Source organism: Camellia sinensis, chromosome 13 (genome assembly GCF_055761805.1).
Source record: "Camellia sinensis isolate YWXY chromosome 13, ASM5576180v1, whole genome shotgun sequence".
NCBI classification, from domain to species: domain Eukaryota; kingdom Viridiplantae; phylum Streptophyta; class Magnoliopsida; order Ericales; family Theaceae; genus Camellia; species Camellia sinensis.
In genome coordinates this window covers 128,946,094-128,970,773 of record NC_138973.1, presented here as the reverse complement: position 1 = coordinate 128,970,773, position 24,680 = coordinate 128,946,094, and the positions used below count along the sequence as shown (strand labels likewise).

Below are 24,680 nucleotides of genomic sequence, written 5' to 3'. Positions count from 1 at the left end.
TCCGAATAAATAATACAAAACAAATAAATAATTAACTACTCTAGCTAATTAAATATTACAAAACCCTAAATTAATTAACAAATCAGTTACAAAGGGAGGCCGATGCAGCCCCGCCTCGGAATGCTTGAATGATGCATGCTCGATTTGTCTTGCTCGGAAACCCATTGCCATGCCTCTGTTGCCTCTGTTTGCACTATTCTGCACCTCTGATAATTGTGAAAATTCTTGAGATGCTTCTGAATTACTCTCTGATCATTATGGAATATCACCGGCCAAGATATATGACCACCGGCTATGGAAATATGGTAACCGACTAGAAGTTGGTCCACCGGCTGGACTTTTGTGGTCGGCCGGAACTAAAGATTGCCGACCGGCCATTTCTTCCTGCAGAATACTAGTTTTGCTGCAACAGAGAGTAGACAGTGCATGACAAGGTATTTTCAAGGCAATGTGTGCATAGCCACTCTCCCACTCTCCCTATCATGCAATAAACTCAAGGGAGTATGGCTCTCGGTCCTCGGGCCACCAATCACTCATTTCGATACATGATGGCCAAAGGTTCCAAGTTCGCAAATCAATGTAAAATGAATGCAATGAAAACAAATGAATGCTACAAACTCTATCATGTTGGGATCAAGAGTGTCGGCGACCGAGGATTGAGGCGTATTTCGTCACTTTAAGTACGAACACACCTCATACCTCATGTTTGGTTTGACACCCCAAACCAAACACAATGCAATGCATGTATGCAAAATGGCTCAAATATGCAAAATGGCTCAATTATGCAATATGGGGCTAAATCAGCAAAGCATGCCAAATGCGATGCAACTTAAACATGCAAATGTAAAATGTGTTAAACATGCAAGATATAATGCAATGCAACCTAACATGCAAGCTAAGCTAATGTAACAAGAACATGCAAATATGATATAATGCAAGCATACAAATGACGTAGCAAGATGCAACATGCCAAACATGCAATCACGTACAAGGGTGGACTTAAACCGGAATGGGAGGCCTCAGCCATGCCCCAAAACAGTGGCCAAAGTACCAAAAATAAGGCACTAAAATGCGAGATAAATATGCACACATGTTGGTCCATCAATTAGTCCACAATGCACAACCTTCAAACATGAGCGAGATGTGATAAATATGAGGATATGGCATTACAATAAAGTCTGAAATCACATGAAGAATGATGCCAAATCGACTACACAATGCAAACATGAAATGTTAATGGAGTTAAAGCTCAAAGCTAGCTACGAGACTTGAACCATGACTATGTCAACCAAGCCCCAAATGGTCAAAGCGACTCAAAACAGTCCCGAGGCAGACCAAAATGAAGCTAAAACTCAAATGGAACAAAGCCAAAACATGCTGTAAAGAAGGGCACAAAACAAGACGCATACAAGGCCCAAAAGGGCAAATGCACTACACCTCTTACAACTGAACATGACATGACTTAGGCAAATAAAATCAGAGTTATAATACATCAAAACAAACCCCAAAACCCAATGAGAAGGTCTTCCAAAGACCAAATCATGGAGGCACATGCAATTGTCCAAATAAAAAGCATGAAACAACAACTCTCCAAAGTATAGGATAGGTGATAAATGCAAGTGTGTGGCCACGAAACATGGACTGAAATATGATGGCAAGTGATGCCAAATCACTGAAATAGTTCAAATGAAGCATGCTAATGACTCACACACTCGAAGCCAACAAGCTAGAATGCAAAGAGGCTATATAAAGCATGGCAAGCATGACCAAATTGACACCAAACAGAACTTAAACACGTTAAAACATGACTAAAAACTTCACAAAGTTAAGTCAAAACATGCAAGCATGGTGGTCTAAATGCATGATGCATTTCTAAGCAAAATGGAGGAATGCAAGGCAAGTGTATGGTGCATGCAAGGGGTCAACAAACCAACCTAAAATAGAGGTAAACCATGACCAAATATCACTAAATACCCACTGAGATGGAGCCAAAATCGACTAAGCATGCATGCTACCCTTATGAGCCAAAAACACAAGCATGTGACACACAAATGGAGAGGAGTGTCCCTCCCCTATACAAGACCTCAAAACCACTTCACCACCACTGAAAATCCTCTGGATTTCAGTGGTGAGAAGGCCAATACACGAAAATTCCAAAGTTCAACAAAGAAAGCACAAAAAGAGGCCAAACAAGGCCTAAGAGGGGGAGGACGACCCCCAACACCAAAATGACCTTAAACAAACATCTTAAGTATGAAAATACAGAACTTTTATCAGTTATAAACTAAGCTCAAAACAGCATGCAAGATAGGCTAAAAGCTAGTGCAAAAATGGGGAATATAAAGCAATAGTGCCCACCCTTGAAGAACACTTCAAGAACAACAACTCCAGCCCCTTTCTCTAATCAAAACCAACCTTAAAGCTCTGAAACCAGTCCCTCAACACCTCAGTAACCAAAGTATAGTGTAACACTAGGTGTTTTAGTACAAAAATAGGAACAAAAACACACTTTTGAACACTACTACACACACAATCTAGAGAGAGAAAGTGATATATGTGATATATATCTTTGAATTGTTCAACCCCCCTAAAGGAGGAGGGAGGCCCTCTTTTATAGAACAAAAAGGGCCTAAGCCTCTTAGAGAAGCTAAGACAAAGGGGTTAAGCTTCTTGGGGAAGCTAAGGCAAAGGTCCAAGCTCCTTGGGGAAGCTAAGGCAAAGGGTTCAAAGCTTCCTCAAGAAGCTAGAAAATATGGCCGATTGACCAAACAAATAGCCGGCCGACCAAAAACAATGCCGACCGGCCATAATCAATGGCCGGTGGCAACAAAATAGGGTCGGTGGCCTCAAGCCAAGGCCGGTGAGGTGTGGGGATGACCAACAAGCCATTCTCTACCCTCAGAAGCAAAAACAAACAAGTTTTTGGTCCACGACCAAGCACAAAACAGGCAAGTTAAGAGATCCTGAGGCAAGGCGCGCGGCCGAGACTTTCGGGAACTCAAAACGAACACGAATATGGATGATCATCGAGTGTTCAAACGATGACGTCCAAGTCTTGAGGACGGTCAAAAATAGGGTGTCTACACTTATATAGTACGTATTTTGTTGTGAGTTATTAATATGCAGATGTATGGTTTGTTATGATGTGCCATGTAAGCACAGCTCTATGAACAAAGTTTTAAATTGCTTCCGTTTGACTCCTATTAACTCTGTTAAAATACGTTTGGTTTGGTTTGAGGCCGTAGGTAATCTTATGATTACTGGCAGGTTATGTCCTTAACCCACGGGGGCGGGTTCGGGTTCGGGTCATGATAGCCAAAGTAAGCTCAATACTTTTAATTTCACCATTCAAGAGTCAATTGAACAAAATCCCCTTCATCAATTCAATTTGAAAACTAAGATTTCATAAAATTTTGGGCTTTCTCCTCATTTGCATATAGAAGGTCAATAGTTACAATTTCTAGCAATAATCAAAAAGAGTATGTCTAAATTGTACCAAAACACGGGAAAAATTCCCTTTAATTTCTCAAAACTCCTCTCATTTAACAAATTATCCCATACATTGTTATGAATAAGAAATTATCACATATAAATCTCAAATAAAAAATATGACAAAGTTAAAAATACCCCCTACCTCGAAATGGTAGCTAAGAGATGAAGACCCAACAGAAAGTTAATCAAAAACATGATCCAATCGTGAGAATCTCGAACCAAGCTTGCTCTTCACTTTTGTTGACGGATTTAAGGTCAAACTAAAGTAAAACTTGAGGAAACCAAGGGTTTTTAGGGTTAGGGTTCGAAATGGTATTAGAGAGAGAAAAGTTAGAAAAAGTGAGAAGGAAGAGTGTTTGGTCGCCTTTTAAAGAAGCTGTCCCGACCAGATCGCTCAAACGAGCTTTTCATCGCTTGAGCGGTAAACGCAAGGTTCCAGAAGTTTTGTAGAGCTACAATGAAAATACTGGAGCCTAAATTATGCTCTCGAGCGGTCTCGCCTGCAAACATGCAAGATACTAGGAGCTGCGCATCTACACTCAAGCGACCAAATGACCGCTCGAGCGGTCACCCAAACAAACTGTTATACAATCATTTGTGGCAAATGTGCAAAATGGCAAAGAAGCTTTGTTTGGTGAAACAATGTTTATGGATTATTTTATTTTATTCATTTTGTGAGATTTATATTAGTGTTTGGTGTAAATTTTACGTATAATTTATGAGGCAAAAAATAATTTAAATAAGTTGCATATATAAATTATAACAATATTGGAGAAGTGCTTTTACTTTTACTTATTATTAACTTTTAATTTGAGAAAAGTTGCACCAAACATACTCATTACTAATTCCTTTTTGTAAGCACATTGCTTAACTAAACCAATTTTTGACGGCTCTAAAATACACCGCATTGAAACTTGTTCAAATCATTTGAATTAAAGCTAACAAAAAAATATAAAAAAATAGCAAACCGGTCCAATCCATATCAAATCGCACTATTTAAATTAGTTTCCTCAATGGATGATTTGGCTTTGATTCTTAAAATAAGTGAATCCTACTTTATGGTTTGGTCCATAGTTTTATAATTGTGATTCTGATTTGCAAGTGAACTAGATTGTTTAGATATTTATATATACGTGTATATAATTTGTTATTTATAGTTCGATTTGATTTCAAATTTTATAAAACAATAGGTAGTGTAATTTGGCCTTGGTTTACTTCAAAACCAATCCATGGTCACTCCAAATTTGAACGTTGTTTTTCTGCTTACCTTAGTACCATTCATCTGTGTTTGGATTCTTTTATTTGCTGAGGGCAAAAGGTAATGGAGAGAGCTAGATTCTTGTGCATGTTCATATTCTAAGGGTAACTAAACAAAAAAATGGATTTTTTTTTTTTTTCAAACCAATATATAGTTTTCTTCTTATTTTCACCAGAAAAAAAGGGGAAAATTCCCTTACCTTTTCTTTTCCTTCCACAAATTCAAAACCCAAACATATAAAAGGTAGCCAACAATAATCAGATAGAGCAATACAAATTGATTAAGCCAGAAAGAGGGGGGAAAAAAGGAAAATGAGAGCAGCAGTACAAGATCCATGGACTAATGACTCAAAAATCATTGAATTTACAAAAGACAATTGAGTTTACAAAGATATATGAATTTGTCCAATCTTGTCAGTATACAATGGTTCCTTTGACATATTCCACAACATGTCTACAAAAAAAGAATAATTTAATTCAATGTGAAGCCTAGAAATTACAATGAAATGCCATCTACATGAGCTTGCACTATCATCACTCTCAGTAACAACTTCTACAACTCTACAATAAGCTACTTTGCCAAGTTAACAGCGTTCAAATTTTCCAGATATAACTGACTCACCTATCATCCAAGAAGAAGTTTTTTGAAACTGAGATAAAAGCTCTCCAGTTTTTTCTAATCTCATCCAATCGGAAATATCCCCAAAATACAACTTTTGGCCCTAAAACAGCACTACTATTGGAACTCGAAAAAGTGACTTCTTCAACCGGCAATGAATTGTTGCCCCAATAGTGAATTCATAGAAATATTACACGGACTAATTGGCATTTAAATTGGCCAAGTCACTTAGTCAGAAAATGGCTGTGAGTCCATGCACAGATGCACTAGTTTTTTTTGGTACTGCCCGAAATATTCACCAACAGCAATAACATCTTCGTTTTCGGGGTTTAACCTGGGCAAGAGTAATCGTTTATCCTTGATTGATTCTTCATCCAAACCTAACCTGGAGATTATATCAGCAAGGATTTCACGACAAGCAAGTATGAACATGGCAGCCGTGTCTGGTTGCTGTGCCTCACGAAGTGCAGCCAGTGCCTCTTGCAATGCACCAGCTGCAACGTACAAAATGAGAGCCCTACATTGGACCATAGTTAAGTTTCAGAACATAGGATATCAAAGATATCTTGGGATGGAGATGAAAGGAAAGAAGTTAAACCTCCAGATATTATTTTCCATGTGAAGAACATGATCACCCCACCTCTGTAACACCCTGCAAGATCAAAGAATCAGAAATCGGGCTCATTAAACAAGGTGACTAACATTGGGAATGCCATATCTGCAAAACCATTTTTCTAATGAAATTAAAACACGTCAATCCATGCCTTACTATATCAAATTTTGAAAACTTAGAGAATGTCAATACTTGTTAGTAGAACAACGGCACAAGCAAAATAAGTATATATCAAGTACTCCAGCTATCCTCTAGGCAGAACCAGTGTTGTACTTAAATGACCAATACCATGATAAATCACTTGTGCTCATAATTTAGTGGAAGCAATTTCTTAATTTTGAAAAGATTAAATCATCGTATTCTTCTCCAACTGGAAAGATGTCCATAGTTTCTTTTTTCTGACAAGTATGTTGGGTGCTGTCCTGACTTTACATAATCAAACTGGAAGACTTCTTCCTATGTGCCTTGCACAAGGCTGTTAACAATCAATCCAATCTGAACGATGGATATTTTCACAATTAACTTTTTTTTTTAAAACAATTTTTCACAATGTAATATTTAAAAATACATAAGAAGTTAACAATGATAACATTCCTCGTTCAACCTCATAATCATGTCAATCCAAGTTGCACAATTATTTAAGAAATTTCTGACACTTAGGTGTTGTGGAGGGAATAAACAGTCACAATTAAACTGCTGACAGTAAGTAGGATGATGTATGCATGTGTGTAAATCATAGGGAATGAACAACAAAACAAACTTAGAAGAGTGTGACACTATAAGCAGACACATGATCAAAATTGACACTGGCAAGCCTCAATAAGTAGAATATATATTATTTAGTCAGAGATGAATGACAATATCATATTAAAAGCTAAAGAAACAAAACCATTTAGTAAATGTACAAGATACAGATGGAAGTTCATGAAGAGATTCTATTGTTGGAAAAAGCAATAAACCTTGCATAATCAGATCCCTTCAAATGTGTTGCAGCTAATGTTGCAGCATCTGTCCAGCATCCAGCATCTTGCAGCTGAAAAGGGGTCAAGTCAGATAGAAGTTATACCCAGCAAGAAATCAATATACTGGTCTGTTCACCAGATTTTCACATTTAACTTTTGGACAAGTTAGTTTCATGTTTAACATACAATTTCTTACCGTTCCTCATGAAAAATCATAGGTAGTGTTTGGTAGAATTTTAAAATTATGATTTGAGAATATAGTTGTATTTTGAGTTTGTGAGTTTTAGAATTATGATTTGTAAAGACAAAATTTGTTTGGTTATGAGTTTTGAAAAATGTTTTGAATTTTTGATGTGACATGAAATGAGAAGTTTTTTTATTATGAGTTTTGAAAAGAGTTTTCAAAACTTAATTCAAAAACTTATAACTCATAACCAAACACACAACACAAAACTCTATTGAAAATTCTATTCAAAACTCATAATCTAACTCTATAAAATTCAATTCAAAAAAATAATGTCATTTTGGTCTAAAAAAATAATTTGTATATTTAAAAAATATCGAAAACAAATATAATTTTTTTTTTCCCCAAATAACAAGTGGCGATTGGCAATTGCAAAAATATATATATGTATTGTACTGATGTCCGGGCGGACGACTGGGTAGACCAAAAATTCAAAAATTGTCTGATTTACCAAACATGTTTTCAAAATGTGTTTTGAAATTGATTTGGAATCAAAATTTGAAAACTCAAACCAAACATAGCATTCAAATATAAGGGTGGAAACTTGATTTGAAACTCACACCAAACACAGCCACATACTCTGTTAAATACCCTATGACTCAATCTAAAGTGCATTCCAGTCAAAGGAAGCTTCTCCAAACTGCATCTACCACATTGCATAATGCTCTCATTCTGCTGCATAAATATATGTTTCTGCATCACCATGTAGCAACATTACCATGATCCTGTCAAGGACCCATTTGGACTTAAGTGTTACTTATTACTGTAGATTGGATATATTTCTCCACACCCTAGGGTGGGAAGAGTTGTTTCCCGACATTTGGCAAGAGGCATTGCCAAGGGTTGTTTCGGATCATTGCCCAACGATTTTTGAGTGTTGTCCCTTTAAATGGGGTCCATCCCCCTTTAGGTTCAAGAATGCGTGGTTGGAGTATCATTCTTTTAGGGCTTATTTTAAGGACTGTTGGGAGAGTAGTAGAGTCCATGGGTGGGAGGGTTTCAAGTTTATGCGACAGCTGAGAGGGGTCAAAGAGAATTTGAAGGTATGGAAGCATGAAGTTTTTGGTGATTTGAATGACTTAAAGGTGGAGCTAGTTAGTTAGGGGTATTGAGGAATTTGATGCAAAGGAGGTTGGGGAGGGCTCAGTGTTGCCTAGGCGCCAAGCGTAGCGAGGCGCAGCCGGCGCGACTTAAGGAGGCCAAGGTTAGGCGCAGTAGAACAGTCGCGCGCCTTGAACGCGACTGGAAGAGACGTAGCAAGGCGCAAGGCTCGCGCCTAGGCGGGCTTTTATTTTTCTTCCTTATTCAGATCTAACGGCTCAAAATTGTGTTCCAAAAGGCTCCTATACATACGATTGCAACTCATATACAACCCAAATTAGAATACGACTCGAATCAAATCCCTAATCTGTGTCGACTTTGACTGTAATCTTCTTCTGGACTCCTTCGACTGGGCTCCTGTCTCGAACCAGGTACTCTTCTTCTTCTTCGCTGTTCGAACCTCCTTCGACTAGGCTCCTCTCTCTCTCTCGTTCTGTTTTCCGCATCGTCTCTCTCGTTGGTTCTTTCTCTATTTTTGTATCAGTCCACTCTGACTGTAATGCATATATATATATATATATATATCTGTTTCTATATACAAACAGATATCTCTGTGTTTGTACTTATCTATATAGATTCTGGACTTTCAAAGGTAATATTAATATATTATTATTAATATTATAACTTAGTTTCTTCTTCTTTAATTTTTATTATTATTATTATTATTATTATTATTATTATTTTGATGGACTATAATTTTTTATTATTATTGTTAATATTCTATTCTTCTTATTTTCTTGTACTCTTTTTATGCTATATTTAATTAATTTTGTATTTTATAAAAATAAAAATATTCAAAACTCAAAAGGGTTACGCCTCAACACCTCGCCTTGCGTTTTCGCGTTTAAAAACACTTATTAGTATTCGTTGTAGAATTTTTTTTTTTTTTTTTTTTTTTTTTGTGTGTGTGTGTGTGTGTGTTAAATGTGGATTATTTGACTTTTGAAAATTGAAATGCTATGTAATATGCATTTTTATGGCTTTGAGAATTATTCTACAATTTACCTCAATTATTTATTTATTTATTTTTAAATTGTCTTAGTACAAACATGCTATGAATCATTAGTCTATATTAATTTATCTATTTTTTACTAAGACTGTGTGCCTTACTTCAATAAAGCCTGTGCCTCGCCTTGCGCCTTACGCCTAGGCCCGAAGAGACCTTCGGCACCTCGGTGCGCCTTGAGCCTTTAAAAACACTGGGAGGGCTTATCTAGGGTTTTGAGGGATGAAAGATCCATGCTTAGAATGAAGTTGAAAGAACTAATTTTTAAGGAACATATTTTTGGAGGACAAAGGCCAAAGTTGAAATGGGCAAAAAAGGGCGATACTAATTCCCGATTTTTTCATAGAGTTGCAACAGGGAAGAGGAAAAAGAACTATATCAAGAGTTTGGAGGTTGGGCAAGGGTTGGTGGTGAATAAGGAAGAGCAGACTGTTAATGAAATATTCGACTTTTATTTGAACCTCTATTCTGACGGGGGAGTAGATCGACCGGGGATTGAAGGCTGATGGGCTCTTGTGGATGTCTTTAAAGTTAGATGGCTCAAGAGATCTTTTGATGAGTGTAAGGTGCATCAGGTTATGTTTGAATGTGAAAGAGATAAGGCTCCAGGCCCGGATGGTTTTTCAATGGCAATGTTTCAAGACTGTTGGGACATTGTGAAAAGGAATTTAATGAAAGTGTTTGGTGAATATTTCGAAGTGGGGAGATTAACTTATGCACCAATGCATCTTTCATATGCCTCATTCCTAAGAAAGAGAAGTTGGTTAAGACTGGATTTTAGGCCCATTAGCTTGGTATCATCTATTTCTGCACTGTCCTGTGGTTCTTGAATTATTGCAGCGTCTTTTCAGCTTGTGTGATGATCAATGGATTGCTCCAAGGGACTGCACACATACGCTTCTTGTGAAGTTTAAAGGGTTTGGCGACAATAAGAGAGCCAAAACATTGTGGTCTTGTATTGTTTTTGCTATCTTCTGGACTATTTGGCTAGAGAAAAATTCAAGGATCTTTGACGGAAAGGAATCAGCTACAGATTCTTTATAGGATGGGGCTGGTTTTTTGGCTTCGTTTTGGGCTTTTGTGTCCCCTCTTTTCAAGGAGTTCCACTTTTCTTAATTTCTAGGGATTGGGCTGCAAGTTCCAAACCTCAGTGATAGGTTTTTTCTTGTAATTTTAGTTTTTGATGTTTGCTTTTTGTTTAGACCCCTTTCACTGTATGAGGACTCCTTGTCCGATATCTTTTCTCTTGCTTTTGCTTAATAAATTTCGTTGTTGCTGTTAAAAAAAATAATTAAATATATATATATATATATGTGTGTGTGTGTGTATCATAATTATCAACTATCAAGATATATCTTAACAAGATATTTTTCTATAATTGATTGTAAACACTCACACTTTGTTTGGGTGGGGTGATTTTGTGAGAAATGATAAGAAAGCAAACTCTCATGTTTGGTTTATAAATTAGGAAAGAAATGGTGAGAATTGATGAGAAAGAGCACTCTCCTATTTTGCCTATTTCATTTCTCACCAAAAGTGGTGAGATTTGGTGAGAAACAAGCCCGTTGGTTATAAAACTGGTAATTCTATTTACACGACATTTCTACCTCATTACTATTTTTCTAATTACACCCTCAAAATTTCAAAAATCTTTTTTCATCTCTTTACACACTGCTTGATTCCACCTATACCTCCATCCCTAACGTCCTCTCTTCTCCTTTCACCCAAAATCTTTCAAACCCTAACTCCTCCATCACCTTGCAACCCCACTGCCATGGCCACTATCTTGCAACCCCCCACCGCCGCAATCATCACCCCGTAGCGTACCCTGCCACTACAACTACCACCTCTGCAGTCTCCTGCAGACCTTATTTCTTTTCAGCGTTCGTGTTTTGTTCGGCAAACCAAGGCCGAACAAGCTTTTTTTGTTAAGCAAGATACAGCCAAACAACCTTAAAATTGTTCAGCTATAGAAGTTCGAACAAACTTAAATTGTTTGGCTACTGAAAGCCAGACAATCTCAATTTGTTTGGTGAACCAGAGGCGAAAGGAGTTTGAAACCCACTTTTTTCAAATAACACAAGACTACACCAAAATGATTGAAAATCATACCCAAATATCTTTTAAACACAAAAATCTTGTATATTATTTATTTATTTATAATGATTATATATAAAATTTATTTATTTTTATTTGTTGTTTGTTGTTTATATATATAGAGTTAATTACATTAAGATCCCCTTAATTATTAACGAATATCACTTTATCTCCTCATCTATGAATCCATACACATTGACCCTTTCAACTATGAAAATTGTAAAAATACACCTTTTTATAGGTGGTTTCGAAGGGGTGAAAGTGATAAATGTTTATAGTTGAAAGGGTCAAAATGTACGGGTTCATAGAAGGGGGGGGGGGGGTAAAGTGATATTCGCTAATAGTTGAGGGAGTCTTGATATAATAAACCCTATATATATATATGTTCTTTAATGTAGATATATTTGGATTTGTATGTTGATGGAGAGTGACAGATGGAAGTGGAGAGAAGGGATGGTGGCTAGGTGGTGATGGTTGGTGGATTTTTTCTTTTCTCATAAATTGGCTCTGCACAAAATAAGAACTGGTCTCTCTCAAACGCATAAATGGTTGGGAGTTCACATCCCCCACAATCGAAACGAAGTGTCATTGATTTAATAGCAAAGTAGCAACGTCAACATCTAAAAATCCAAAAGGATGGCATTGGTTATAAATAATTTCTTGTTATTTTCCATTTCTACTGGCATTAAAAACAAATTTATGTTCAGTGTGTGCATCATGTTGATGCTATTGCTGCCCCAAGAAGTCAATAGGAAGAATTGACATCCCTGGTACCTTTGTTAGCCCTTTTGGGTGAGTTACTGTGATTGCTACCTACGGCACCAAAGCCAATCCATATACACAACCGTGTGGGCTCGATAAAGGTGGGGAGTTCGTAGCATTTCTGTCAGACATTAGAAGTTTACCCAAGTGATATTGGGAATATAAGTAGGAATAATGAACCCAAATGACATCTCCTTGGCTAGCCTTTTTGGGTGAGGGTACTTGTAACAACCCCGTCTAGCAGTAGATGTTTGCGTGAGTGATATTGGGAATACAAGTAGGAACAATGAACCCAAATCACATCTCATTGGCCAGTCCTTTTGGGTGAATTCTCCTGATTGTTACTTAATAACACCCACACATAGGTGAAGAGATTTGAACACAAGATATATCATTTACTCTAATATCATGTTAAATTCTTAATTACTATCTCAACTAAAAGCTTAAATGTTAGAGAGGAGAGCAACTATAGGGTGCCTCTAAATCCCAAATTTTTGGTTGGCACCCAATCTCTTTGAATATTTACAAATTTGAATCCTCTAAATCCCAAATTTTTGGTTGGCACCCAATCTCTTTGAATATTTACAAATTTGAATCTTCACTGTGTTTGGTTCCGGTTTTCTGAGTTAGTTTTCAGAATTTTGTGTTGAAAAGTGTTTTTGAAGAACTGACCATTGTTTGGTTCCATTTTTTGAATTTTGCAAGTTAAATTCAAAATCCCTCCACATTAGATATTCAGCATAAATTTCAAAATATCTGCACATTCAATTTCAGTCAACATAAAGAACCATTCAGCAATTATAAAAAAAAAAGAAAAGAAAATAATAAATAAATAAATAAATAAAAGAAAAGAAGAAAGAGAACAAATCACATAAAAAAATATTTTAAAAAAAAAAAAGAAGATAGAGGATAAGCAGGAGTCAAACTGTGGTTTCTTGTGGGTCGCACTCTATTTACAAACTGCTTAAAAAAAAAAAAAAAAAAACAGAGAAACATCAAATCACCTGACGGAGACAGAAAGAAAAGAAAAAATTCAAGTGTATCTGAAAAATTGGATTTTGAAAACATTTTTTTTTGGACTTGACCAAACAAAAAGTCTAAAATTTCCTAAAAAATGAGCTCAGAAAACTGGAACCAAACACACTGATTGTTCAATTAAGTCCAATGTTACTCCCACCTATCACCAAACCTTATCTCTATCTCCACCTCCACCCACCACCTCCAACTTCTTCAACTAACCCATCCTCTAGCTCAGTTGGAACAAACAATCGAAATCACACTAGGATCTTAAAATGACTACGATCCTAGTCAATATCATGTAGAATCACACTATGATCCCGATTATACTATGATCCTGATCCTACCAATTATTCTCTTATTATTTATTTCTATATATATGTATGTATAAGTGTATATCTATATATAAAATTCACTACAAACTTCTTTTTCAAATGTCTCTTCTAATTTATGTTAACATAAAAGATGTATTATATTAAATTTGTCACTTTTCTTTAATGATTTCAAAATTATATAACATGTGTAAGTGTGGTTGGTAGAGTTGAGTGTGTTAGGTGAGAGTTGAGTGTGGTAGGTAGATGTGAGTGTGTTAGGTGAGAGTTGAGTGTGGTAGGTGAATATGTTTTTTCTCTTCTATATATAGGAATCATGAATCATTGTAATAGATATCAATATATCAATATATCAATCAATAATACATCAATTTTAACATGGTATCAGAGCAAGGTTAACAACCTAGTCATTCGGCTTCACCGGCGGGCGGCAGTCTCGCCTTAGCCGCCCGCCGGACCTCTACACATACCGCTGCCACATTTACCAGTGAGTAGCCCGCAGCTTTCATGTCTGTGAATTTACCACCACAAACATCAGTGCCGCAATTACCACACTGAAAACAAAGCAGCACTGCAGATAATTTTTGTATCTAGCTCAAGTTAGTACAAATACTCTGTTTAGAAGGAATAGCAGCAACATGGTATTGATCCAAGATAAGGGATAAGCACAAATTGGCATTATCCGAGGACGGCTTCTCATTCACTTCATCTTTGCCTCAGTAAACAGAACATGACGATTCACACGTGGGTCATACTTTCGGAACTCAAGCTTCGTCTGGATCCTCTTGGGGTTCTTCCTCTTCACATAAAAGAATCCAGTCCCAGCAGCTGAAACAAGCCTGATGAACAACGAAGCAGTCTTCTTCTTCTGACCCATCTCTTTAGCTGAGGCAGCCTCCACCGTTGACTCCGATGAGTCCGCATCCTCCGACGATCTCCTGATCCGTCAAGTCGTATCGGACGGCGACGATCATCTCCTCAACGCCGACCACCACTTCTCTCTCTTCAAGACCAAGTACGGCAAGTCCTATGCTACGCAGGAGGAGCACGATTACAGACTTGGGGTCTTCAAGTCTAACCTCCGTCGAGCCAAGCGCCACCAGATTCTCGACCCCTCCGCCGTGCACGGCGTCACAAAGTTCTCCGATCTTACTCCGGCAGAGTTCCGGCATAAATTTCTAGGTCTGAAGCGGCCTCTCAAGCTCCCGTCCGACGCTCAGAAAGTCCCATTTCTCCGGCGAGAACCCGAACTCAACCCATCATCCCGAATCTCCGATCTGGCTCCGGAAACCCATTTTCCGGAGACTCTGACTCTTGAAAGAGCTTTTCCGACGAGTCACGGTGTTGAATTGAATCGACTCATAGCTCGTGACAGGTTAAGACACGATCGAATAAATTGATACTGGAAGTGACGTCTTGTGGGTCAGTTGCAATGCCTGCAAGATGCAACTTCATCATCTGAAACAGACAACACTGATTGGCATAAACACATAAACCCATACTTTTTCTTTTTCCTTCTTTCCACGCACTCTTGTCCCCACTCATATATTTTTTTATTTTACTCCTCCTTTTGACAAGGACACGAACCACACACTGTTTTGCACACCCATCATCTTCTTTTTCCCACTAACCAATGCACTTTAATCCCACCAACACAACTTCTTTTCCATACCCACCATGCCACCTTTTTTTTTATTTTTCAAACCCATCTTTCCTTTTGCACCCCACTCACCGACTCCTTGACATCTTCGCTTTCTTTATTTTCTTTTATCTTTTATCCATTAAAAAAAAAAAAAAAAAAAAAAAATCAAACAATTTACAAATTTGCACAACACCCATTTTTATTCATCTCTGGGATCAACCCCGATCACACTTATACACAAAAAAAAAAAAAAAAAAAAAAAAAACCAACAAAACAAAACAAAACACACAGCAATGACCACCATCACAACAACAAAGGTTTACTCTGCCGCCGGTCTCTTCTTCTTGCCTCCGTCCTGCGCGGCCCTTGACGGTGTTGCCTCTGTGTTTCCCATGCCACCGAGCACGTTCACTCCCCGCTGCTCCTCCACTGCAGCATATGCCGGATCTCTAAATCGGAACATCACGGTGGCCTTCCGCTTCAGCTCCTTGTTTTCGCCTTTAGCACACTTATCTTTGCTCGCGCCTCCTTATACATGCGCTGGAGCAGAGCCAGTTGGGCATTTAACTGCTACACCTCATTTGTCCTGCTCTGCAGCCGGTGCGACAAGTTTGTGACCGCAGTCATGGTTTCCACACATGACTTCAAAGTATACTGATTGGCCTCAATATCAGTTTGCACCGCCATTTTTTGCTCCACCGACCGCATCGGAAAGTTCAACGGAGCAAAACCAGAGGTGTTTTGTTGAGGTTCGCGGGCCACCGCACCAGTTATCTCTCTTGTTGACTCGTTGAGGTCGGGAAAGAGAGTGAGTAGACCACGGGATGAAGAGGCCATATTCTGGGTAGCTGAACGGGAAGAAGAGGCCATATTTTTTGGGTTGCTGAGTGTTTCAGCGAAATAGCAATTTCAGACTGATAATGTTCGGCAGGGTTGGTTACAGAGTGTTTCAAGATTTGCAGCTCTCAGAGGCAATCTCTCAGAAAACGAATATCTCTCTCAGAAAATGAAGAGTTTTTCAGAAGTTTTTTCCCAGGTTTTTTTGTCTTCGCTTCTGCCTCAAGCACAGCCTCCGCCTCAGTTTATAAAGACCCTGACGAAGAGGCAGCCACGCGTATCGCGCGCCACTTGACGCCAGACGACAAACGGGCGCGCCAGCCAAGGCACTCACGTGCCTCGCCATCATATTTGGCACGCCTTTTTATGGATTGGGCACGCCTTTTGACAGATTGGGTACACCTTTTGAGGGTGCGACTTTTTAGGGGTCCGACAAGACTCTGTAAACTGTCCCGACATTGATTCCGGTTAGCTCCTTCATGGGTCCGACAAGACTCTGTAAACTGTCCCGACATTGATTCCGGTTAGCTCCTTCATGGGTCCGACAAGACTCTGTAAACTGTCCCGACATTGATTCCGGTTAGCTCCTTCATGGGTCCGACAAGACTCAGTAAACTGTCCCGACATTGATTCCGGTTAGATCCTTCATGGGTCCGACAAGACTCTGTAAACTGTCCCGACATTGATTCCAGTTAGTTTCTACAAGGGTCCAGCAAGACTCCGTAAACTGTCACAACATTGTCTGCTACAACGGTCCGACATGACCCCATAAACTGTCTTCTACATCGGTCTGCCATAACCATACAGTCTTCACCACCGGTCTGACACGACCATACAGTGTCTCTTATCCTATTTTATTTTTATGTATTTTCTTGTTTTGTTACTCTCTCCAAACTCAAGTTGGTTAGTTCCTATCCCCCTTGAATTTGAGGAGGGCTGTAAGTGTGGTTGGTAGAGTTGAGTGTGTTAGGTGAGAGTTGAGTGTGGTAGGTAGATGTGAGTGTGTTAGGTGAGAGTTGAGTGTGGTAGGTGAATATGTTTTTTCTCTTCTATATATAGGAATCATGAATCATTGTAATAGATATCACTATATCAATATATCAATCAATAATACATCAATTTTAACAACATGCATTATCATTATAGATAATTTTTCATTTTATTTTGCATTGAAAGTAGAATATTATGATCCTTGATATAACCCGATCCACGAGTCCCTCCCAACGATTCCACCTAGGATCCTAATTATAACAACCTTGCCTCCAGCCCCCTCCCCATTGCAAACCCTCTCCCCATTGCAAATCCCCTCCCCCATCGCAAACTGCCTCCCCAATATGCTTCTCCCGCCACAAACCACCTCCCCCACCTAAATCCTTGCGAGAGGAAGAGAAAATAAATCTAAGGTTTAAGGAAAGAGAAGAAGTGGGGCTGGGTCGTGGTCATGGCACTAGGAGATGGCAGCTGTGGAGGGTGACAAGGAGATGGGTTGTAGTGTTGGAGGTGAGGAGGGGGTGGGAGCTGACGGGAGCTAGGGAGGGGCTTGGAAGTGGCGGGGCGGCTGGGGTAGCTGCCAAAGACGGCAGCACGGCAGCCAATGGTGTCACTACACATGTCACCAATGCTCCAAATGATGAATAACACAACAAACCACGGAAGAAGTCCTTAGCATGCTCTAAAATGTTCTGCAAAGTTTATGTTGTTAAGTAAACCTATTGACCTATACAATGTACACATGTTCAACGCACAAGCCACAATCAAGGTGCAAAAGGCAACCTCCAAGGCAACAAAAAGATTTGTCCATTTTACAAGAGAGCCAAACAAAATGGTTGATGTACCATTAACAATAAGTATCTTAACAAGTAAAACTTACTAACATCTGAAGTTGATCATAGAAAGGCAAGAAACAGAAAATCTGCTTTCAAGAAATAGGGCGTAACCTGAGAACAAGCTTCTTGATACCTCCCAACAGCACAGAGAAGATGTGTGCCTGACAATGACCTGTCTGTTCTAACCATATTGGCTGCAACAACCTAAACGATCATAAGTAGTAGCCATAAGAAAAAACTCTTAACCATGAATTATGTTTTATAATTTTTTTAGTACAATTTATTTACAGTTGAAACAAACATCAAATGAACATTTACCTTAACTGCCAGTTCAAGCAGAGACCTTGACACAGCAGATGAAAGAGCCACCGCACGCAAAGCATTTGCATAGAAGTAAGTGCTCTCTGGATGTGTGGAAAGCAGTAAACTAACAGCAGCTTCTAGGTTCCCGACTGACACAAGCCTGATCATCAAGGAGATGAAGCATATAACAAGGCACAAACAATGCTTAATTCCGTATTATATAAAAATGGCATTTTGAAATGACTGACACGGGTTGTTGCCCAAGTGATCTTGAGAGGGCACATAGGTGCCTGCGTGACGTATCTGGTTCGAGTCTATAGAGGCATCAACCTTTGTAGTAAATAGTAATCTAACTACCACTTGCTAACATCCTACCTTGTGTGAGCTTCAAATAAATAAATAAATAAACCTTGATTATCATCAACTTGTATGTATACAAGAACAAGTGGGAAGTTTGGGGGAAGTTCTGGGGGGGGGGGGGGGGGGGGGGGAGATTTTGGGAACCTAATTTTCCTTTTTCTTCCCATTTCATTCTCCCTTCTTTCTCATGGGTGCTTATCTTTAGATGTATTAATGCGTCACCAATCCCGAAGGCCACATCTAGTGGGATTAGACCAATCAATTCCTTTATTGCATAGCCCCAAGGTTTCAGTCAATTGGAGTGAGACACACTTTGGGGCGGGACTAGGATGCTCCACATCACACAGCCACAATGGAAAAGTTACAAACCGGAGATCTCTGCTTTGATACAATTTGATATACGAGGAATCAACCCTTTAGGTTCCAATCAATCAGGGTAAGACCCACTTCAACGCGGGGTGATGCTCCACACCTAGGATGTTCTTGCATTACCCTCTTTAATAAATGTATTTCCTGGATTTCTTGGCACTTTTTTAACTGTTGTACTACAGCACTAATGGGTAATTGCCTGATCGTTGAAGTTGGAGTCAGATATTTATCTCCAGCATTGAAACTCCCCATTTGTTCATTGTCACCGGTCATGTTGATGGCATCTAAGAAGTATAACACGCACATAGACACGACATTGAACACACTGGCACGTTTTAAAAAATGCAAGACACGGCACCCTTGAGATACGTTAACATTTCATATATTCACAAATTTATTATACATCATATATGTGAATATTTTATTGAAAGATAATGAAAAATATATAAGATAACACTAATTAAATTTAAAAAACTATATATTTCATAACTTAAATATTAAGATATCATTCATGTAATAATTATTATAAAGAATGCAAAACGATCATATAACATTTGTAATACGATATCATGCATTCATCTTCTAAATGTTTGAAAACATATTTAGAGTGCATAAGTTGTGTTCTGAAAAATACATTGCAATTTTCAAAAATAGTTTGCAAGTTTTCAATACATATTTTTTAGTTTTTAGTAGCTTTTTAAATATTTTAATCAAAAAAATTTACTTTTTAGATCCACTTAATCTAGATACACTTAAAAATATAAAATTTGTGAAAAAATCTTTAAAACTTTCAATAAATACAAAAAATATATTCAGTATGTTTTTGTATTTTTTTTTGTACTTACTGAGTTATTTTTAAAATTCTTCACAAATATTTTACTTTTTAAGTACATTTAGATTAGCTACATCTAAAAACAATTGAATAAAATTTGAAAAAAAAAAAATTCATTGAAAACAAAAAAAACACAATAAAAAATTCAAAACCTTACTATTTGTTGAAAAACTCAAAACCAAATAGAGTTATTAAGGAATTCATCACATAAGACGTGTTTGGGGAGGTTAAAGAAGTGTCACCAAAGTGTCCATGAAAGTATTTGATATTATAAATTTGATTTTTTAATTAAGACTCGAAAGTGTCGGATACACTTTTACGAGTGTCTGAAGATTGTCGGTGTCAGACACAACACACTTGCTTCGTAGAAGTGTTCGTGCTTCTTAGCATGGCATCAACAACGAAATGAAACCTAATTGTAATGCACCCTAAGCGGATCTTAGATTTAACCTTATGACATTCCAAGCACTGCTAGTATCAGCTACGATCTAGTTTGTTTCCAATAGCCATGAATATTACTACAAATTGAGCTCCCATTCATGTCCCTTGATTATTTTCTACAACAAAATTGACAATAACCGAGGAGAAATTTTCCATATTCAATCCCTGAGATTACTACTACTCTACTTCAATCCAGCCTTACCTTTATCATATTTTCATTTATTTTTCTTTTTCTTTTTTAATTAGGGCGCAAATTGTTGGATGTGTGATAAGAGTAGGAAAGATAGAATTAGAAATTAAAATATTAGTAAAATGGTAGGAGTACCACCAATTAAAGCTGAGAGAGAACAAGCTAAGAATGTTTTGATTATATACAATGAAGACCTATAGATGCAACGTTAGGAAGAGTGACATGATCACCATAAATGAAAATATTATGAAGAGAAGACCTAAATTGACATGGGATGCAATAGTTAAAAAATATATGAATTTGTTTAATTCGATGAAGCATGTTCACAAAGCAGAACAATGAAAAATAATTCATGTAGTTGACCCCACTTGAGTGGAACACAATAGTTTAGTTTGTTTTGGTTTGGTTTAGGGAGTAAACTGTTGGCGAGATGGTCAAAGCTCACATTGTCATGAAGCCAATTTTAAGGGGAAAAGAAAAGCTTATATTTAGGTCTGCACCCAATCTACTCACCAAGCAACCCACAACAAGAAAGAAACAAGTAACCATTATAAGGACATCAACTGTTTCTCTTCAAATTTGTTTTTTTAATAATAGATCATGTTGGGTAGTGTCAATCCTAACAAGTACTAAACACTAAACACTCAACCTGAATTTTGGAGCAACGGTATTTTGGTAATGCACTCATGGCATGTAGTCCTAATTCTACATATATGTAACTCCTTCAGATCATAGTGAAACAGCAGTGACTGTGGACATAGTCCTAGTTTTGGAGTGACCCACATAAATTTTGTATTCTCGTGTGTGTGATTTACAATTATTGTTTATTGTTCTTCTCTGTTTTCGTGTCTCACTAATCTTAGTTAAGTGTTACACAATTCCTAAAAATCAATCATATTGCAGAAGTTTAACCAGACATGACCTATTTTTTCATAAAATCTTAACCACAAAATTTTCATTTGAGATGTAATGAATTCTAAGTATTTCTTTTTTTTTTTTTTTTTTAGATGCTTCGGAAAGAAAATTCTAGTATTTAACTCACTGTTCAAATGTTCAACACCGTATCATAACATCACGAAATGGCTCATAAAAGAAAGCTACAAGTCATGATTTTTATGCAACCAAATGATCTAGTTATTCAGAATACTGCTTAGATAAAGTCAAAAACATTTTACACATGCTGAATAGCTATCAGACCTCCATCTACTGGCTAACATGTTCAGAGTTGAGATATAAAATGAAAAAGAATACTGACTCATGTACACGGTTCTGAATAGCTTCTTCATTGTCCAACTTCTCATGCCAAGTAATACGCTCATTTGCACTTCCCCACAACTCTCCTTGCTCAAAAGCCATCAACTTAAGTAGACCATTACTCTGCTAACCAGACATCCCAGTTCAGAATAGAGAATTAAGACATAGCCCAAGCATAATAAATATTTCTTAGAAGAGTGTTGACACATAGAAGACATCCTCATGCTTCAGAACATAGAAGGTAGAAGCTAATCCAAGATGTTCCCAATTATATGCCTTAGAAACTAGAAAATAAGAATAAACTATACACATTTGGCAAACTATTACTTACCAATACATCTGTTTTCCCTGTTTCGGGTGTTTGTTTACCCTTCGATGTTATCCTACTCAGCATGGCTGTGTCATCGAGCTCGGGAATTGATTCTGGAACTGGGGCTTTTTGTGGAGACTTCTTAACCAACTTATTCATCAAATGGTCAAGGGCATAAGGTAACTGTAACCAGAATAGTGCTTCTATGGATTCACCAAAGGTTGCAGCTGCAAAAGCAAACCTCGCAGCACAACCTTTATTTACTATAGAAGCATATAATCTTGCCCTCTCGTCATCAAGTATGCATCCTTGAGTGTGAGAATGGGGAAAATGTTAGAAAACACAATTAATCAAATGCTAAAGGGACATGCTTGAAAGGAAGTACTGCCATGTAGAAGACCAAATACCCACCTTCTTTTCTGTAAGGTTCCAATACCTTAAGAAGCAACTCTGGCACTACAGAGTCACCTACAGGTGGTGAATCGATCATATAACTACGAAGATCTCCTGTTGATGATGCAGTTCCGGGCCTCATATCTATGATGGTACTGCATGTATTGAACCATGCAGGCTTCACACCCAGTTGCAAGATCATGCGCAAGGCCTGTAGCAGATAAACAAGAAAACTTCAGTGGGTAACTACCAATGGATATACATAGGTGATGTTTAATAACCTTATTCAGCACTTAAAACTGAATATATTAAGTAAAAATCAATTAAGCCCGTGTGATAACCACAAATGGTATCACTTAAAAATTTAAGTGACTCTTAAAATGTAAGTTAAAAATTAAGAAAATTTTAAATGCTGGGAAACTTAATTATGACTAAATTTATAAATACTTGTATATAAGCATCAACATACACCATTACAATCTTACAACCTATGAAGCACAGACTACTCTCCGAGGGCTACGTATCAGTGTCGGACACGGACTCAGACACGCGGTGGACACGTGTTCGACATGTCGCAAAAGGTGTCCCTTTTTTTCTTTGATTTTTTTTGCAGCTAGACACGTTATGGACATGTTTCGGACACCGTGGGGTCAAAAACAAAATTTATGAAACTTCAAGTGGGGGTTAATTTGTAAAATACAAAAATTGAAGAAATCAAACCAAGCTCTAACCTTGATTTCGAACAGAAAGAGGAGAAGAGGCTAAGAGAAGGCTGCAGGCTACTCTTGCGAAGGTATGTTCTTCTTTCGATCTTCTTCTGATCTTCTTCTTCTTTCGATCTTCTTCTTCGACTTCTCTCAGTCGCTCTCTCTCTCTCTCTCTCTCAATCTCTCTGTTTTGTTGTCTTTTCTTTTTTCTTTGTATATGCTGATTCACTGTCTCTTTCTCTTTGTGATATTCTTTTTTATATTGTTCTTTTTCCTTTTCTTTTTTTGACTTTTCTCTCTATCTCTATTATTTATTTATATTCTTTTTTTGGTTGATTAATTTATTTATTTATTTTCTCTGCCTTTAATTTTTTTTTAATAATTTTATGACATATAATAAATAAATTTAATTATATATATTGAATGTGTCCCTAGTATGTCGTGTCCTCTATTTTTGAAAAAATTGTGTGTCCGTGTGTCCGTGTCTGTGTCGCGTCACGTGTCCGTGCTTCATAGCTTACAACCACTGTTGCCGCCACCACTCCTTCCATCACCACCACCCTTCCACAACCACCACCTTCATCACCATTGTCATTGTTACCATAAACACCGCCATCATTTCACATTTCATTACCACCACAATAGTTGCCATTGCCATTACAAGCACCACTACAACTACTAATGTAGAGATCCTAATTTTTGATAATTATACATGAAACCCTGAGCCTTAGTTTAAAAGCATTTTAGCCCCTCGTTTCGTAAAAGTTTGCAAAATGGCCCAATAAAGAATAATGTTCCTATATATTATCATAATTAAATCCTAGAATACCACTTTATTATTGGAAATATCTTAAAACTTGATTTTTATTTATTTACCTCCTAGTTTATAAAATAATTCATATATTTTATCTTTATTTTTGTTTTAGTTGTTCTTTCATTTATTATTTATTTGAATATTTATTATTTATTATTTATTATTTATCATTTATTATTTATTTGAATATGTACATAAGTATTATAAATAATATTTTGTGGAAAATATCTAGATATTTATTTCCTTTTAGTCATTAAGCTAGGACCAAAGCTTATTTCCTATAAATTGAGTGCTCTGTCTCAATTCCTTACACATTTCAATAGCCAAGGAGAGAGTGAGAGAAGGAGAGTGTGATTAGAGGGAAGAAGAGAAGAAGAAAAAAAAAAGAAAAAAAAAAGGAAGAAAAGGGTGCTTTCTTGAGTCAAGGTAAGAACATATCTCTCTTGTCTTTTCCAATTCTTTCACCCATCTCATCCTATTGCCTAGTATGCCCTCTTATGTTGCAAATTAATGGCAAATAGGGTTTTTGGTGTGTTTAGAGCTTGTGATAATTTTATTAGCCCTTCATTGTGTGTTTTTGGGCTTGGATATGTTGTTTGAAAAATCTGGTCCTAAGTCTCTAAAAAATAGTTCACTTCTTGCAATTTTATAAAATTTTAGAAAAATCATCTCATGTTGGTTCTTCTGTCAAAATTTAGAATTCTGAGTCCTCTTTTCAACAGAATTTATTTGGGTGAAAATCATCGGGTAGATTGAGAGGAAAACTAGTTTTCCCAAAGGGTGACAAATCTGGACAGGTTTTCAAATATAGCTTGTAGATGAATTTCTGGAGGTGCTGTGCAAATTTTGAGAATTGGAACTGAAACTAGACAGGTTGATTATGGTTTCTGTGCAATTTCA

The 24,680-nt window shown here is 37.3% G+C and overlaps 1 protein-coding gene across 1 annotated transcript in view; it reads right to left on the bottom strand.

Annotated features, from left to right (window-relative positions):
* Positions 1-5,090: 5,090 nt before the first annotated feature.
* The window catches only part of LOC114264508 (Transducin family protein / WD-40 repeat family protein), a 64,084-nt gene continuing 44,494 nt past the window's right edge, over positions 5,091-24,680 (bottom strand). The window contains exons 13-20 of the mRNA XM_028205144.2: positions 22,278-22,470; positions 21,888-22,174; positions 21,558-21,679; positions 18,126-18,270; positions 17,919-18,011; positions 6,941-7,014; positions 5,967-6,020; positions 5,091-5,885 (exon numbers count right to left, since the gene is read on the bottom strand). Of these exons, the coding sequence (XP_028060945.2) occupies positions 5,597-5,885; positions 5,967-6,020; positions 6,941-7,014; positions 17,919-18,011; positions 18,126-18,270; positions 21,558-21,679; positions 21,888-22,174; positions 22,278-22,470 (1,257 nt within the window). The 3' untranslated portion in view covers positions 5,091-5,596. The remainder of the gene's footprint in view (positions 5,886-5,966; positions 6,021-6,940; positions 7,015-17,918; positions 18,012-18,125; positions 18,271-21,557; positions 21,680-21,887; positions 22,175-22,277; positions 22,471-24,680) is intronic.